Source organism: Crocodylus siamensis, chromosome 1 (genome assembly GCF_052110815.1).
Source record: "Crocodylus siamensis isolate JL-2025a chromosome 1, ASM5211081v1, whole genome shotgun sequence".
Taxonomy (NCBI): Eukaryota; Metazoa; Chordata; order Crocodylia; family Crocodylidae; genus Crocodylus; species Crocodylus siamensis.
Genome location: NC_143395.1, coordinates 103,023,279 through 103,041,882, shown reverse-complemented (window position 1 = coordinate 103,041,882; position 18,604 = coordinate 103,023,279). Strand labels below are relative to the sequence as shown.

At 39.7% G+C, this 18,604-nt stretch overlaps 1 protein-coding gene across 1 annotated transcript in view; it reads right to left on the bottom strand.

The window, feature by feature from the left end:
* The window catches only part of ENPP3 (ectonucleotide pyrophosphatase/phosphodiesterase 3), an 83,452-nt gene that overhangs the window by 19,487 nt on the left and 45,361 nt on the right, over positions 1-18,604 (bottom strand). Inside the window, exons 15-21 of the mRNA XM_090039209.1 lie at positions 17,990-18,117; positions 15,763-15,829; positions 11,405-11,492; positions 10,307-10,479; positions 10,165-10,210; positions 7,302-7,456; positions 143-281 (exon numbers count right to left, since the gene is read on the bottom strand). Of these exons, the coding sequence (XP_089895335.1) occupies positions 143-281; positions 7,302-7,456; positions 10,165-10,210; positions 10,307-10,479; positions 11,405-11,492; positions 15,763-15,829; positions 17,990-18,117 (796 nt within the window). The remainder of the gene's footprint in view (positions 1-142; positions 282-7,301; positions 7,457-10,164; positions 10,211-10,306; positions 10,480-11,404; positions 11,493-15,762; positions 15,830-17,989; positions 18,118-18,604) is intronic.

The window sequence follows — 18,604 nt, the reverse complement described above, 5'->3', positions numbered from 1 at the left end:
GCACAACCACTGGAAACCTTTTACTGAACAACATGCTTATTCCAAACAGGTTGTTTTGGTGTTGTGTATATGTTTAAACACAAACCCACATCCAGCTGATTAAGATTTTCTAAGCTCTAGCTATAAAAAGAATGATACTAACTGGGAGGATAAAGGAAACCGTGGGTGATATTCAGGTCGGGCTGGTAGCTGGAGCAATTTTGGCTCTGAGCAGCAGGGATTCTAACATCAGCCCGCAGACGGTTGGGGCCAGTGGGAGGAAGAGAAGAAACGTCTCCCTGCTAAAAGGAAAAAAAAAGGAAAAAAAGGGAAAAAAAAGCATTACACCCACACTTGTGGTTAACCCAATACCCTATATGGACTCTGACTTCCTAGAATGGCTTTCATTGAATCATTTCCCATTTTTTAAATGAATCAAGTCAATGTAAGTAATGGAAACTTATGTTTTCTATAGAGAACTTTAACTTGGTCCTTCTCCTCTGTGTTCAGATACTCTGAGAGCCCCTTTGTGACCATTCTCAAGACATCGATCTTAGGTTGATTGAGAGCAAGTAGTAAGGTAAGCCCCAAAAGAAGCCACACCAGTATATTTCCAGGCTTGAAGCATAAGTGCAGGAGCAAGTGGGCAGGGCATACTCAAAGCAGGATACTGCAATGTAGACATGTCCAAAGTTTAGAAAAAACCTAAATACTGTAAAAAATTGTAGTACTTAAGGACCATGTTGTATGTTACTCTAAAAAAGATGACATTTTATTTGTTCATTGCCCTGAAAAGGAAGTTATTTTTGGAAGGATACATTTTATTTCATTTCCTACTGTGAGGCAGAATATGATGAGAAGAGGATGAAAATTAAGCAATTCTAACAATAATACTTTAAGGGCTAGATTCTCAACTGATATAAATTGGCATAATTCTATAAATTTCAATGGAGATATGTTAATTTACAGCAGTTTACAATCTGGTTCACAACATTCTTATCAGTTAGTTGACTCTAACATCCATATTTATAACTGCTAGGGCTGCACCAACAGCATTACCAGCATGCTGTTTTCTACAGTAGTTTTCCTATCATAAGTGATAGCATCATTTGATCTTTGTGTTAAGTTTCCTTTTTATTAAGACATTACTGTACTTGATGTAAGAAAATATAATCATTCATCCATCATAGTTAATCAGATCTCTTCTTTTCTATTTAATATATCAAGAGGATTTGGGGTTTGCTTTATTTTGTAAGTCTTCTGAACTTCATAAACCATGATTAGATAGATAGATAGACAGACAGATAGACAGATAGAAAGATAGATAGAAGATGTAGTGTAATGCCCTTTTGACTTGTTAAAGTGAGTTGAAGGGAGTGAGGGTTGTGTTTTTGCTCCATTTTTTCCATCTTTATTGAGATTTATAAAAGTGTCCGTAGCTGCCTATCCTGTGATCCAAGGGCATTAAAATATAATATTGCTTCTCCCAGATAAATAGTTATCCCCAGCCCTCCATTAAGTTCCATTAGTTTAAACTGTTGGCTTCATATGTCCCACTGGTCCCATGTATGGTAATGGTAGTCAGCTATGGTAAATGGAGCTCAACATGAATGAAAGGTCACTTGATCTAAATGTAAGCCCAGGGTCACAGTGAGGGCAATAATTTAAATCTGAACCCTTACAGCTCTCCACCTGCACCTTCCCCAAAATGTAGCAGAAAAAATAGGGGTATTTCAGTACGTGTGCAATGTTAGAAAATCTGATAGAATCGACGGAGAAGTGTGTTCCAAAGTTGACAACATCAGTGAAGAACCCCCACCAGCAGGACTCTCCAGATGACAAGTTCCAGCTTGACAGCTTCTGCTATGTCATGTCATGGGGACAGAAGCGAACTCTCAAGAAACCAAGTCGTTCAAGCCTATGTAGATGAACATCTACACATTCCAGTTCCATCTGGAAACTTACTGGAGGCAAGGCAGATCCTGGAACAAGGGCAGAACATAAGGCAAAGTGGCACCTTGGAAACTAGCTGGTTCAAAGAAATATGTGCTTTTGTAGGCAACAGCCTATTTTGTCTTACATCTGCCATCTGATGATCTAAGCTGTTGTCTAGGCCTCTCTGAATCAGTTAATCCCTAAAGTGCCACCTTGCCTTTCCACCTGCCTGACATCAGACTAACCTGGCTAACCACCTCTCCATTCACGGAATAAATGTATAATCTGCTTCCATTTTAAAACAGCTTAACAAGAAGGCTGACACATCCAGCAGTACCTTGGTTCTGAATGGTCTCTTAGTGTAACTATACATAGAGCTTATAACAGGAATCTAAACAGGTGACAAAAATCATAAATGTGGCAAAAACCTTTATGAAGGAACACTGCTCTTTTCTCATGAAGCACAGATGAAAAAGTGCTCTTTAGTCACTGCTTCTACTTAGCACCCAGGAATAGACTAGTATTTACTGTATTTTCTTGACTACCACATGCATGCATATTGTTTTTAGGAAGGCAGAATGAAGAAAGAAATATTTTTTACAGCGTTATGGTTACATATAGCAGGGGCATAACCTAATCTTCAGCTCCCTCTCCTGCTTAACCAAAAGCTGAAACCCTAGCTGCTATTGAAGACTGGTCTCCATGAGTGGAACTTTGATTTGGAAAAGAGCTAAAAAAGAGTTTCTAGGGCTATAAAATAAGAGAAGAGAGGTCAAGAGCAGCTAGCAGACAGAAAAATTACCTGAAGAAAGGTTAGCTTAATTAGTGGAACATCAAGACCTTTAAAAAGGAAAGATGATTCTTAATAGCTGTGGAGGGAAGAACAAAGACTCCCTCAATCAACTGACACCCTTAGCAGCCTAAATAGATGCCTGGAGGAGTATTAATCAAAGCAGGTTTTTTATATTCCTGGAAGAAAATCAGCTTTCCAGCTAAAGATACACATCCCAATTTTGGGGAGCTGTCCTTTGGGAGAAAGGTACGTGTGGTATATGAGTCAATAGGGTAATATCACAGTTGATTTATACACCTGGGTTAAAAATGGCCTTTGTGTTCCCTAAAAAGAAGTTCCAATAACTCTTCTGGCACCCTCTCCCAACTTTCTCCCAACTAGTAATACTAGTGTATTACTTCACTCTTCAACTTAAACTAAATTCAGTTAGTTGTAAATCAAGCCTCCAGTGTATATAGAGAATGCATTATTAATTCTACTGTTCCAGCCAATCCAGAAGGATACAGATGTTGAGCAAGTTGTCATCAGCCCACTGAGTACATCATAGCCTGTATTTTTTCACTATCCCTGCCAGTAACATCAGAGCCAGGTTGAACAGGATGGATGATAATATAGATCCTTATTAGACCTAGCAGAAGAAAACTCCAGTTGGAGAAAAAAGTAGCCACAACAAACTTTTGTTTCTATCAAAACTGTAAGAAAGGAACTAATGCAAAGATAATTCTTGATTACTCTTGCTAGAGTCTGCAAGCAAGTCAACAGACCCTCATGAATAACAGTATCAGAAATTGCTGACAGATCACCATGGACATTTTAGCTTTATTCTTTGCTTCAATGATAGCATTTAATAGAGCCAGGCCCAAATTTATCTCTGAAATCACGAATGCAAGATAAATCAGAAAACTTCAAAAACCACAAGAACTACAATGTCATAAGCTACTCAATGACTTTTCCCCAAAATAGCTGATTTCTAGGCATATTGTCAGTGTCAAGAGCTGGGTCTTTATTTGATAGCCTACCTATAGCTTCTCTAAGAAATCCTCCTTCAACACTTGTATCGCCCAAAATTTTAATGTTTCAGCAGGTCAAACTCAAAGATGATTTCCATAGCTGTATCTACTCTTGCTTCTTCTGTCTCAGGTTATATGGGGAATCTTGATGACATGAAGAAGCCACTTACAAAGACTATAAAAATTCCTCTGAGGATGAGATTTTGAAATTCTTTCTGGTGCATATAATGAGATTTTTTGTGACTAGCTAGTAATTAATGTGTCAGGATACATAATTTATTTGCATTTCATGGCAGACTTTAACTATAGCATTCAACAGCAGCTATTGTGGTCTCTCAGGTCAACTTTAGCCACTTCCAGGAGGCTTTTTTGAGAAATGCAAGCAGGAAAACTACTAAAACCACACACACACACATACAAACTCCTTCCATAAACCCAATGAACTAAAATCTTTACTTCCATAAATCATAAGAGGACATCAAATCTCAATGCTGTATTTATCTTATTATGGTATGGTGCTAGTTACAAAAGCTAATCTACTTTGCAATATTTTTATGCTAAGCTTAAAAAGTCTTTCCATATAATTTTCTTTAACTACAAACAGGCCACATCTACATGCAATGTTTACTGCGCTGCAGTAAAATCTCAGTGTCTACATGCGCAGAGCTATTAGGATGGAGTAAACTAATTAACTCCTGCAGGTTAGTACTTGTAAACACAAGTACTATTTTATGGAGGATTTTTTTTTTTTACTCAGCAGCAACATACATGTAGACAATGACCAGGGCTATCTGGGGCACAAGGGTGCTTCAGTGCAAGGGCTGCCTGCCAGCTAGCCCCACCTGAAGCATCCTTGTGTCCCAGCCAGCCCCTCCTGGGCACACTGAGCCAAGTTGAAGCAGCCCCAGGCTGTCTGGCTGACCCTTCAGGCCAGTCTCCAACCCGGCTCAATGTGTTGCAGTCCCAGGTGCATGTTCAAACATGATGCTGAAGAGTAATAAACTCTGGCATGATGTGCACCAAAGTTTACTGGTGCACATTAATTGCACATGTAGATGCACCCACATATTCCAAATTCATGCACAGATAGAATACAGTTTATTCACAAAATCAAATAAAACTATAGTGCATCCAGAAAGTGAATGCACAACCAGTGAAATATTATAAAGAACTTTGAAATTCTACACACAAAAGGGCTAGCATGCCACCCTGTACATGCTTATTAATACAGGATAAAAAAGAATCTTATTTTTTTCTAAGCATCCTGAGGCAGCCTGTTGCAACCATTTCCTTCTCCTTTAGAAGATCAGTGTGTAACCTCAGAAATTTATTCCAACTACCACTAATTTGAATCTTAATTTTTGCTTCCAAATCAGAAAAAAAAAGTAACGGAAACTTGGGCTTCTGTCACTAGTGTAATGTCTGTAATTATATCCTGTCAAACAGAATAGCTCATTCATAACACCACTCATCATACACAAGGAAAATTACATGCAACTTATGTGATCAGGATCTTGTACCTACACTGGCTTCTTTATATTGACCTCAATTAGCTAGACTTCTAGGCTAAGTACAGTCAAAAATCCTGAGGCTGAATTGATTCAGACTTCACAGTTAGTCTAAGCTGTGTAAATTGAATCAATAAGCAAGTGAACAGACAGACATTCACTTTTGATTTCAGAAATGGAACTGCACTGATCAGCAACCAGGGGGTGCTGAAGCATGCCTCCCTACTTGGCTGGAGCAAGCAGCTTGGGCTAGCTGGCCCACCCTACAAGGGGGGTATTGCAGGGGAGGTACAAAGCATTGTGGGATGTTGGGGGAACTGTGAGTTAATTTGAAAAAGGAAGCCCTTATTTGGGAAAATCCCAAGAGATTTGAGATTTCAGATGCAATGAGCAAATCCATGGCTTGCTTCAATCTGTTGTGCTACTTGAGCCTATTTCACTTTGTGAACAATAATCACAAACTAGAGGCACTGAAAATCACTAGGCCTTGTTCTAATGCTTAGCAGTAGCCCAAGATGCACTATGTGTTATCTCTCTGTGTGGACCCATGCACAAAACTTCCTATGAATGAGACTGCGTACAGAGCTTCCTGGCTGCTGGCTGTTCAGCTACTGGTAGAACTAATGAGGCCTTTGTCCTGCTTGTCTCATCTTAGAAACTGTTATTTCTTGTGGCTAGTATGTATTAGTAAAACTTTATCTCCACTAAGTTTGTAACTTTACCCTATGTTATTGTCCCCAACAGGTTTAGAGTCAATCGATTACTGTATTATTTCACATCACACTGACAATAGGTATAATCCATATTGCTGTTATCTTGGGTATACAGTCCAAGGCTGTCCAACTGGTGGCCTGCAAGCCATATGTGGCCCACAAGAGGTTAAGTATTTATGCGGCCCCCAACCTCCTAACCATCCACTGTTCCCACTATCAGTTTCACCATTCTGAGGTCACCCAGTCTTTGAAAGTTGTATGCAAATGCTAACATTATTGGATTAGGGATCTTTTTAAGAGAGTCTGTGAAAAAAAATTAACAGAGAAGATGAAGTGAAAATTCTCAAAAAGTCTATATACCACATGCATAAGTTAGAAGACCTTCCATTACCACATTGTATTATACTATGTAAAAAATAGAGATATTCCTTTAGTTAAAACAAAATCTATTTTAACTTTTTTTCATTGGGAATAAAGCAAAGATTATATTCTATAGAAAAGAAAAGTTTATGAACTCAACCCTATGACCCAATTTGTTCAAGAGATTCACTAATCCTTGAACTCAGCAAGGGTCACCTATCCCCAATTATAATATTTACAACTCATGCAGCTTTGGAATATACAGAAACTGCATTAGAACAAACTGTCTAGTAGGTTTGTATATATTTGGAAAACTTTGTTAACAAAGAAAGATAATGATATGCTTAAGAGAACTTATAAGCAGCCATTCTTGGAAATTACAGACTAATTTTTTTTCTCAGGAACTAACAGAGACAATTTAGAGCACAGTCGATGGCCAAGAAAGAGAGTCAATGTGTTTTCAGTTTCATGTATTTCCTCACTTACAATTCCCTCCCATTATGCTATCCCTATTCTGTTCCACTGTAAAACAGGTTAGCCATTTTATATATACAGGGTAAGTTGAACCAACTTAACTGCTGTGCTGAGGTGGTCATTTTCCCATTTTTAAGGTATTTCAAGTTTGCTTAGTTTTGACTATTTTGCAAGTTGATTTTCAAAAGAAGCTCGACTTGGACAATTAGGCATTGAATTAAACACAAGTTGAAGAAGCACTGAAAATCTGTGGCTTAAATCCATGTTCACACCGCAAAAGCAAACAAAAACTAAGCAAGAGTTATTTTTCTCTGAGAAAATTATAAAACATACCTTCCCATTATCAGACTGAGGAAATTAAATCTGGCTTCTTTCAATAAAGAAAAAAATATTAAAATTCAAGAAAAAAGTATGCCTGAAAGAACCACAACATCCCTCTTGTTCATAAGCAACAACCCTAATGAATGAACTACATTTTCACTACAGCATATCATTCAGTTATGTATGGTAAGTATATTTGGTAACCTACAGGTTTATTGATAGTGTATGCACTCCACAGTGGCATCCAGATGGTGTGACTGTATCCACTCACGTACCCATGATGGTAAAGGAGGCAGTAGTTGTTTTGCTTCTGTAAAACATGGGGTCTCCCATAGGGCAAATGATAAGTCTCCGCCTTCTTCACTACAATTTAAACAATAATTATAGTCTTTTGTATTTGTGAAAACATGTTTTTGTTGATGGAAAAGCATATTCAAGGGGGAAATGCATACAGAATGTAACATACATGAAAACTTAATATGTGCACTACATTTAATATCAAAATTCCTTTTGGATATTTAAAATTGCTGAACAACAGTGTTCATGTTCTGATTAATACATGGATAATATATCACAAAAAAATCAGAGGCCTGATCTTCCTCTCATAGTAATTTTAAACTGCTATAATTCTGTTGATGTGCTGGTGAAATGAGATGAAGGCTTTAGATCAGGGGCAGGCAAAATATAGCCTGTGGTCCAGCCCACCAGGCAATTCCATCCAGGCCACGGGGCCCCTCCATAAGCCCTGGCCCAGGGCTACCCCTCTGCAAGCTGGCACCTCCATGCAGGCGATGCAGCTCTGGTTGATATGCAACCAGCTCCCACCCCAGCCTAGCCTGACCCACCCCAGCCCCAAGCCAAGGGGCACTAGAGACAAGAAACCTCTGCCTGGCAGAGTTTTTGCCTGGTGGCCCTGAGGATGTTCCCAGCCACCCTGCCTGAAAGCCTGGAAATTCAAGTAAGGGCCCCACTGGGCCGGGGCTAGGGACTCCCACTGGGGGGGAAGGGGGTGGGAGTGCAGGAAGCCATGCACGATGGGGTAGGCTGGTTCTACATACTGCAGAAGCACAGAAGCTGTGCATTATGGGATCAGGTGGGGTTGGCCTTGCACACGGCTACCATGTGCAGCCAAGGACTGAGGTGGTAGTGTGGGCACTGCGCACTGTGGAGCCAGGCTGGCCCCATGCACTGCGACCACATGCAGCCAGGGACTTGGGTGGGAATGCTATTGGACCAGCTGAATTTGGTCCCACAAGCTGCTGCCACCTGTGGACAGGGACTGGGCATGCAGAGAGCTGCAGACTATGGGGCTGGGTAGGGCTTCTCCACTTGCTGCCACCACATGCAGCTCCAGGGATTAAACACACAATCCAGGGACTCTAAGGACCCCCATACACACACACTCACAGCCTCTCACACATCCCACTCCCAACACACACTCATACCCTCTCATTGCCCCCACACCCCTTCACCCCAATCATAGCCACACCATCTCACACACCCCCAGCCCAACCACATACCTTGTACCCACACCCCTCTACACCCGCCCCCCACTGACCTTACCTACACCACACACACCATACACCACACCATACACCCAAACACATTCCCACAGCCCCCACATACACACTCCTACCTCCACACCCCCACCACACAAAAGATGCAAGAGTAAGACCGTATTTTAACCTATTATGCAATCTCCTCTAGATACACACATAAATCAGGACTTTTATTTAAATGAAATTAAAATACGTTATAGTTGATCTTTGATTTTTTTAGTATTTTTTTTTCTGGTTTCAAGATGAGGAACCCCCGCCCCACAAAAGGAGTACTTCCAGGAGAAGGGGAGGGACTTCTGGTAGGAAAGGTCAGAGGTTAGGGGTAGGAATTTTGGTCCCAAGATGGCAGCCAGGAGGTGGGACACTTGTCAAGGTGCTGAGCTACCCTTGCAGCCCTCAGCAGCTCACCAAAACTCATTAAGTGGCCCTCCAGCTGAAATAATTGCCCATCCCTGAGTTAGATGAAGTATTATATAAATGAACTGCCAAAAAGATTCACAAAAGCAGATAGTAGTGCACACCCACAAAAGCACATATCTATGGGAGTTGTGTGAATACATAGATAATGGTAAAATATAGCTGCAGGACTGGGAACAGCAGTTATGACCTACAGGACCTAAGGCCTGATCAAAAGCCCTTTTAAACAAATGGGCTTCATAGTTTCATAGTTTCTAGGGTCGGAAGGGACCTGAGCAGATCATCTAATCCGACCCCCCGCCATGGCAGGAAAGAGTACTGGGGTCAAACGACCCCAGCAAGATGTGCATCTAACCTCCTCTTAAAGACCCCCAGGGTAGAAGCCTGCACCACTTCTCTTGGAAGCTGGTTCCAGACCCTAGCCGCCCTGACCGTGAAGTAGCGCCTCCTGATATCTAACCTAAACCTACCCTCTGCCAGCTTGTGACTGTTATTCCTGGTCACTCCTGGCGGTGCTTGGGGGAACAGTGACTCCCCCAATGCCTGCTGATCCCCCCTGACTAGTTTATAACAGGTGTCTTTCCATGAGTTAGATGGCTGCCCCACATCTGCAGCTCCTGTGTAGCTGTACTAGGGAGAAAGGTTGTGTGAGGAACTTGTTCTGTTATGCTCCACCCCTGGTCATCATAGTGAGTGTTTATGCATTACTGTTTTTCTGAAGACTCCCCTTTATAAGTGCCATGAGATTGGAGGAAGGTACTGTGGCACCCAAAAGTTCATCTATAACCCTCCCAAATACTGTATACAGATGGTCCAATAAAAGACTGCCCAAAATAATCATTGTGTCTCATTTTTCAATTGAATTTCATAGCAGTTACATATTTGAGTAAGAAAAACTCTTGCTAATGGAGTCTGACAGCCAATCTATTTTCCAGGCAGGAAAACAAGAAAAAAAGTCAATACTTATAGTAGTTTCTAATCTTAACTCACCTAAAAGATTCTAGTCTGAAAATAGTACCACTGAAATCAATATAAAGTAAAAAGAAAAGATACTGGTTTAGATCTGCCCTGTTGCTTTTATTTCCTTCAACTTACTTTCTTCTGTGCTGAGATTTAACTGTTGATTTATCAATTCCAATCCCTGTAAAATAAAATATTAAAGAATTATTCAAGAAGAATTTGTGCCTTTTAAACAAATGACAAGACTGGTACAGAAATCTCTAAAACTATTGCTTACCTCTGAGGGAAATGTGCACCCTAAATTATCTAAAGGAACTGTACTGGTAAAGGGACACGAAGAAGGTGATGACACTTCTTGTGGAAATGATGGGTTGAAAAAAGGTATCTTCAAAAGATGGTTTAAGCTGCCATGTGTTCCATTGTTTGGTGTGGGTTTAATATGCAGCAGATCTGTTGAAAAAGGTTACAACAAAATTCAAAATTTTAGAAAAAAAACTTTGTTTTCTTCCAGAAGAAAATGTAACTTGGCTGACAGGTCCTCTTTTAGGCAATTCTTCTAAATAGTATAATAATATCTCAATTACCTGACCCTTAAATGCAAATGTATCTGATTATTAAAAAATCAAAAGTTTGATTAAACAAAATCCAGGAAAAATAAAACTGAAATATTTCAGGTAAAATCAAGGGCTGCCTGAATACTCTTCTTTGTGAATTTTATCCGCCAAGCAAACAACTTGACCAATGAGCACACTGAGACACAGGTATGTTGGTTAATTGGTCAGTTGCTTCCCAGCCAGGCAGGTGAGTTTGGCACTTCAGACAGCTGCAGAAGTTCCTGGATAGTTTTGTTGTATAACATGGGCGCTAAACTTTTAAGATAAGCATTAAGATATGGCAGGTTGTGCATCACTGCATATTTTTTACAAATTTCCAATGGGATTATTTTTTAATTTCTAGCCTAGTCCATCGCCATGTTCTTACAAGTTTTTGGCTTGCAGAAGTACACCTATATTTCTGATGAAGGCAGAATTTCTAATGGTCTGCAAGGCTCCCATTCTAAGATGACTGCAGCAGGCACTCATGTAAGCACCATACATATTCGTTAGGAGTACTTCACTTCCTCATGATTTTAAGTGAACTCTGAAAACAAATGATCTTAATAAAGAGGTTAATTGCTGGCAGTTAATGTCTTGATGGGTGAGAGAGAATATCATAAAGGAACATGGAATTTAAGAGGATTTCAGTGGGCAAGATGAGGTGTTTGGTTCAGAGGAACGGGCTTTGAGTACCTCACCAATGGTTTTTGTAATCTCTCCCTCAGCCTACAGCATTTTGCCTTTGAGAACCCAATATGTCACTGGCTACCTATACTCACCACACATTAGATTGTAAACTTCTATGTTTTCAAAAGGCTCCACTTCAGTTTTCTCCTTGAAACTTGGACCATATGCTAAGAAAATGGCCTGCAGAATAATAATAAAAAGCTGTTATCTGAGTGAATCTGGATTAGAAAACAATATACTAGGCCCATTTCTGCCCTCAGGAAAGGCAAATCAAGTCAAGTCCTTGTTTTGATGTCCTAAGAGCAGAAATTAGCCCATTATGTATCATACAAAAAAGATAATTGTGCATAAAATCTCTATTAAGACTACTTAACTATACAAAGAAACTGATTTTATGTTTCTCTAACATTTCCATGTCAGCACCTTAAGAGATAGTTTTACTTGCCAAGTCTTGAATATTTCTCTTGCAATAGCTTATATATGGAATGTTACTGCCACTTAAACATATTACACATATTAAAATATAATAAGCATATTATATTCCTTGAACCATTTTTAATGCCAACCGGGAATCAAGTGTCCAGACACAGCTTTTCATGCATGGGTAACAATTTAATAGATGCCTAAGTGACTTATGACGTCATGTCCTATTTCCACAAATGGCTTAAGCTAGGTGTAGCAAAACTATGGCCAAACAAATGGCACAGGCAGTTGCCCTGTGTGATGGCATTGGAATGGATGCAGGGAGCAGAGCATGGAGTTGAGTGGCTGGATACTGCTAGATGAGGTATCAAGTATCACTGCCGGGAGCCAAGTTAACCCTTCCTAGCCTGGCAATTGATAAGGAATTCATGCCTTTGAAACCTATGGAGGTTGCGGTTCCAGGGAAAGGTTAACCTAGTTCTCAGCAGTGATGACTCCTCTTGCAGCGGCATCTTGCCCAGGTTCTGTTAGGTGCAACAATGGCCAAGGTTTGAGAACTCGTGCCTCTGTTCCAGGATCCAAAGTACAGACTCTAACAGGTACTCCTCTGGGAGGGGGGAAGGGAGGAATGCTGAGCTAATGCTCCTCGTCTTCCTTGGCACATTGCCACTTGTGCACCCCAAACTGAAGGAAGCTGTTTGATAGCTTCCTTCAGTAGCTGTTTGAGGGCCCCAGTCTCTGACATGATTGAAAAAAGCCACCGGGGACCACTTCTAGGCAGTTTCACTGGCATATTTTTGGGTTCAGAGCATGCAAGTAGGAACAGGTGGGTAGGGCATGCTCAGGGGCATCAAGGCCAGGACACACTGCAGCCATATTGCTAACATACCCTGAGTCACTTACAAACTGAAATCTTGAGTGTCTGAAAAATTCCCCTTGTGTGACTACATCAGCTTTAGAACCATAAGCCCTGTGCAGCAGTGGGCTCTTGTCCATGTGCTGGTTAGAATCTGATGTCAAGTGGATTCAGGATACCATATTAGATGCTGTCAGAGCTTTCACCCAAGTATCTCTTCTGGGTGCCCAAATTGTTCATTAAATATTAGGTTTGGGTACTTAACCAGTCAAATAAAGTTTGGTTAATTGAGGGGTCAAAAATTGTAAAAAAAATTGCCAATAGGTCCAAATAAAACACAGAAAAAGCACAATTTTTCCACTGAGAAATGTGTTTTTTTGTAAAATTGCTATTCTTTGACCAGTCAAAAATAAGCAGTCAATTGACCAGTCACATGACAATATTTGACTGGTCAATTGACCAGCTTGGCAACCCTATTAAGTATGAGTATGTATGTATTGGACAAACTGTAGGATTCGGACAGCCTATGAAAACATGTTTGTAAATTGAGCAAATGCAAATGAACAAGGGGTGAATCTTATGGACACCTCCATTACATGGAATGGGCCTTGAAGTCCAGCGACAACAAAGAATAGTTAAGGCCAGTCACTGCTATCTTTTTTCATGACACCAAAACAGGAGGGCATTGATTTAAATCTAAAGGCACCACATTTAAAATATATGAAATACCTTATATACTCAGCATGTATTGCAATTAATCTATGGAACTGCAGCAACATATGATGGAGGCAAACAAATGAATATGGTCCATACATGATGTTAGAATCTATATGAATAAAATAATCATCTGTATTTAAACTAACAAATATTCATTTTTTTAGAGATGACTAACAACTATGGTCAGGAATTTGAGCCCATAGCCTTTATCACTGAAGAGGTAAATGTAATAGAGCCTTTAAAAATCCTTTTCTGAAGTCACCAGAACTGATTACTACAATAGATGTGACTGGATGAACCACTGAACTAATATGGCATTTTCTATGTTCTTCTGACAGGAAATAGATTTTGAACTACTACAAAAGAAAATCTTAATGAGGTCTGAACAGAACTGCTGTAATACAAAAACAGGATGCCACTAGAGGAAAGTATTTTGATGTCTTATAAAGAATCAAATTGCTTTTACTCAGTGTGCATCATCAGCACAGTAACTGTGATTAATGTTTTCTATGATAACATTTCATATGAAATTCTTCTAGTGTCTAAACTTGGGACTGGAAGTGGCTTATGTGAGGTTACTGAAAAATATACTCTTAAAAATATTTGGTTAACTTTAAAATATTTTTATTGTGCCAGACCTCCAAAACCAGATCCAGATGCAAAATTCCACAAAGTTACAGTGAAAACTATTCTCAAATCCTATCTACCCTATCCTATCAAAGAGGAAAAGATAACTTTTAAGTAGGTATCTCATATCTTTGGATACTTATTTGAAACCTCTAAGCCTATAGAGGTTCTCCTCTCATTGGTCCAATCAAAAGAATGGGTGACTTAAATATGCTTTATCTCACTATGTTGCACTTAGTTTAGGTACTACAATGTATCTGACTCTTAACAGCTTTCAGGTGTCAGAGACTGGCAGTCAAGAGCCTAAAGCCTTTTGCTGTCTCTCCAGAGTCACAAGTTCATGCTCTACCCCCAATATGTACTGATGGTGATCTCCAACCATCCAGCTGGAAACAGGTACCTGGGCATTTAGACTTCTGAGAGACAGGTGACTGGATGCAAAGCTAACCACTTCATTGCCTTTTGTGACACTGATTACAGAACTTGTGTCTTTACCATGCTAGCCCAAGTAGCTGGTTGGCTCAGGTGGATCTTTGACTTATGGTGGACACCAAGACAAAACTATGGCATTGGGCATATCTACACGTTTTATCCACACCTAAACTTAATGTGCATTTGCCTAATGCACATTAAGGTGATTTAGATGAGTGTCTACACGTGCACACTCTAAGGCGCATTAACACAGTGTGTGTGTGGACCAATTTGGGACTACAGGTAGTCCCAAGTCAGTCGACATACATAGCATTAATGTGCTTTAGCACATCTACTCGTGTGTTAAGGTGCTTTAGCTATTCATGTCTAAAGCTGATACCTGCTTTTGCAGGTATTAAATTTAGGCACAAATAGCCTAAAATTGCCATTTTTAAGGTGCATTCAGGGTGTGCAAATGTGACCTGTGCTCTCAATATGCCGTAAAAATGGCTAATGCACCTTAAATCAGCATGTATAGACATGCCCGTTGTGTACTTAAATGTGGTCCACAATTGCAGAACTTTGCATGGTATACTTGAGGCCAGTTTGAACATTTTATCCTAGGTACAAATTCTCAGGCTTATATTCTGAATGACCATGTAAAAAATTGTAATAAACAAACTGAAACACAATGGATATGAACAAGCACAACATTTAGATTGTCCTAACCAGGGTTAGGTTGAACTAAATATCTACTTGTGCAGGCATTCACAGGGTTTAATGGCCTGCTCTAAGTTAATTCAACTCAGGAGGTGCGCTAACTTGACTGAGAAAGTTAACCTAATCTATGAAGGGGTTAACCCAATCTAGTGAATGCTTGCATGCATATGCAGCATAGCTCCAGGGATGTGAAAGCCCAGCCACTCATTCTACCCCTGGGGTTGTGCTGTTCCTACCCTCCTCCCCTGACGTGCCTATTTTTAGCCATCCCAGCTCTCTCTGACCTGAGTAACACCCCTCTCCCCCTGTGGACCCACCAATACCCTCCCTCCCCCCACAGACCCACTAGGCCCCTTAGACCAGCCAAACCCCACCTGGACCTGCCAAACCCTGCCTGGACCCACCAACCTCCCCAAACTGACCTGGTAAACCTTGCTTGTAACTTCCAGCAACCCCTGCAGACCTGCCAGCCCCTCCACCCAGATCCTGCTAGTCCTTTCCCTGACCCCATGTTACTTAACTTGGGCTCCCCACACTACTCCTGGTGCATGTGCCACTCCCAGTTTAGGTTTAGGCAGCTTAAAATAAGATACCTAAACCTAGACCAAGTGGAAGGAATGCAAGCAAAATTGTTCGTTTACAGTTTTTATGTTCACTATATAGTGGGAGGTGATATTTGAAAAGAAAACACCTTACCTCCATACTTTTAAACTCATTGTCGTAGCCATGGTTGCCTCCATCACAAAATGTATAATTTTTATTCCTATGAAGAAATTGTTCCATATTGTAAATATAGTACTAATATAACAATAAATACATATTGTCCCAAATCACTAAACTGATGACATGCTCTCTCTCTTAAGGTACTGAGGCTGTTTTAATCAAAAACTGAATTTACTCCTAAGTTTCCAGCTCTTGTGTAATGCATGTATGCTTCCAAAATAGAAATAGAAATAAGGATGATGTCAAAATTGAGACATTCAGAGAAGTTCCAAAAACCACATCATCTTCAGGATAATTTCACAATAATCTCTTAGGATTTACCTATTAAGAACATCTGTTGAGAAAATCAAGCTATGTTCGTCTCCATGGAGCAATTTAATTAAGATTGCAGAAGCCTTTGCTTTATGAGGGAACACTGAAATTCATTAGTCTGAAAATGTTCATATCTCACTATAGAGTTCATGCTTTGTTTTGAGCAAGTTGTGGAGGCAGGTAAGTCTACACTGTTTAGGCTTGCAATGACTACACTTGAAAGGAGAGCTGTCATTTATTCATTGGTGAGACAACTGGAAATCAAACTGAAACAGATACTTTGACTTTGCTGAGCTATAATTTAGAATTTATCCTGTATCCAGAATAGCTTAATGTATGTTGACTTATTTTGATAACTGCCTTATCTGCCTTATTTTTATAACTGCACTTAGAGCTTAGCTGAGAAGAACAATGAATTTCATGGTCAAACTGAAAATATAAACACACCAAAATGAGTATTTTTCTTAAAATTCCCAGGACAAATATTTGACAAGACTTAAAATACAAGAGGTCAAATACTGAATAGGTATTTTCTACCTTTCTTTCAAAAGGGTAAGTTTGGAAAAATCTTTTTTAGTAAATGAAATTTACATTCAAAATTAATCTCCTCTCCAGAAGTATACAGAAAATGCTTAAGAGTAAAGAACAAGAGAGTATCAATAAATCACCAAAGAAAGCAAATGTTTAACTCCCAGGAGATCATCTAGGAATACATAAGACATGCAGAGAGTGAGCAAGACAAAAGGACATGCAGAATATATTTTCAAAGCTTTTGTGCCAGTTGAATCAATAAGGGCAAAGGGAATGTGAAGTTTTCGATCATTTTCAGAGAAAGTGCAAATAGAATGCAAAGGCCTCACATTTCTGATTTTCTAAGATTCATCACCTTTTCTCTTCTCATTAAAATTTGTACCCAGACAATATACCTACCCTCAGGTGTGTGCTTTCTCAACGTGGGAGTGCACACAACACAAACTTTTGAAAAGCTACCCCTATGGATTCACAACATGTGGATGCCAACAATTTATACAGTTTTGAGACACACATTGTTATAATGGCATAACCAACTGCTACAACTAAGGTCAGATACTTATTTCCATTTCAACTATCACCTTTTCAGTTACTCATACCTTTCCAAGTCATTCATTTCTGGGGACAATTGCAGGCTTAGTCTCTTACTAAAGAGCTCCTGCACTGTGTTTGTTTTCTTTAACCACTGTGAACCTGACACAATTTGAAGGAGAAAGCTAAATTTTGACAAAAAGGAACCCAACAAAATGCCCTGCTTGGCTTCACAGTGTCAGCATTGCAAGCTCTCCACTTTTAAGGGCCTTCGCATTCAAATGTCCGTACATGCAGCTCTGGGTAAGTTTTTCTACCAGGAGAACAAACTTGGGAGAATTTTCCTAGATAATATGAATGTTTATGCACAATAAAAGTAAGCATTGAAAAGCACTTTAAATATTATAATGAAAACTGGCTTTAACTGGACTAAGTTATAAGCCTTTGAAGGGAAAAAAGCAATAGATTTTGCATGAGGTATTCTCAATAAATACGCATATAAGAACTATCATTTTGGTGCCTCATTGAAATAATGGTATATTTAGAGAAGATTCACATAGAATAAGCTAGATACTCCTCATTTACCATGCTGGGTTAAGAGGAAAATACTTATGAGCACACCACATAAAGCACTGATGTCTGGTTTTGAGAGACATACAAACATTTCCTTTCCATATCCTCCTAAACATTCATTTCTCTAACAGTCTGGAAAATGGATCAGCTATTGGTTTTGCTGCAAGACTTCCAAGTCTTAAATAGAAAGGAAATGAAACATCTGGTCGGGAAATGAGACATATTTAGGGCGATGTATAAGCAAGTTATTTACTTAACAGCCAGCCACTGTCGGTCCACCAAAAGATGAACTTTGTCGATGCGAGTGTTATAAGCATAATGGAATCGTTTTGGCAAGTTGGGTGTCAAGTAGGGCTTGAAATGCTGGTTGGGCTTTCTGCACTGTAAAACATGAAAACACTCAATCATGACACTTGCTTAAAGTCAGACATAAACACATCTTTCAAAATAATTATAGGTAACGGGGTGATTATTATGTGTTATTACATATTAAATGACAGCTAGAATAATAGCTTCTTCATAAAGCTATTAATGATACTTATGTCTCAATTGACAATGGGCATGAAAATGACTGACTTGGACTTTTGATAAGAGAGTCCTGAAGTCAGTCTGTAATAGAGCATGGGTTTGGCAGCCCCTTTGCCACAGTGTAGCGTAATATGTGCAGGCACTGCCAGGCTTCTAATTTGCAGATGGACAGACAGAGTGGGAAAGGAGAATCCTGGTGGTGGGTGGGGAGTAGTAACATGATGCTACTACCGCTACTTTCTTTAAAGGACTCCCTCCTCCACCTCAATTTGTGGTTCTTGACACCCATAGAGTCATAGGAAACAGGTCAAAACTGGCGCCAAAAGACTAATGCCTGCCC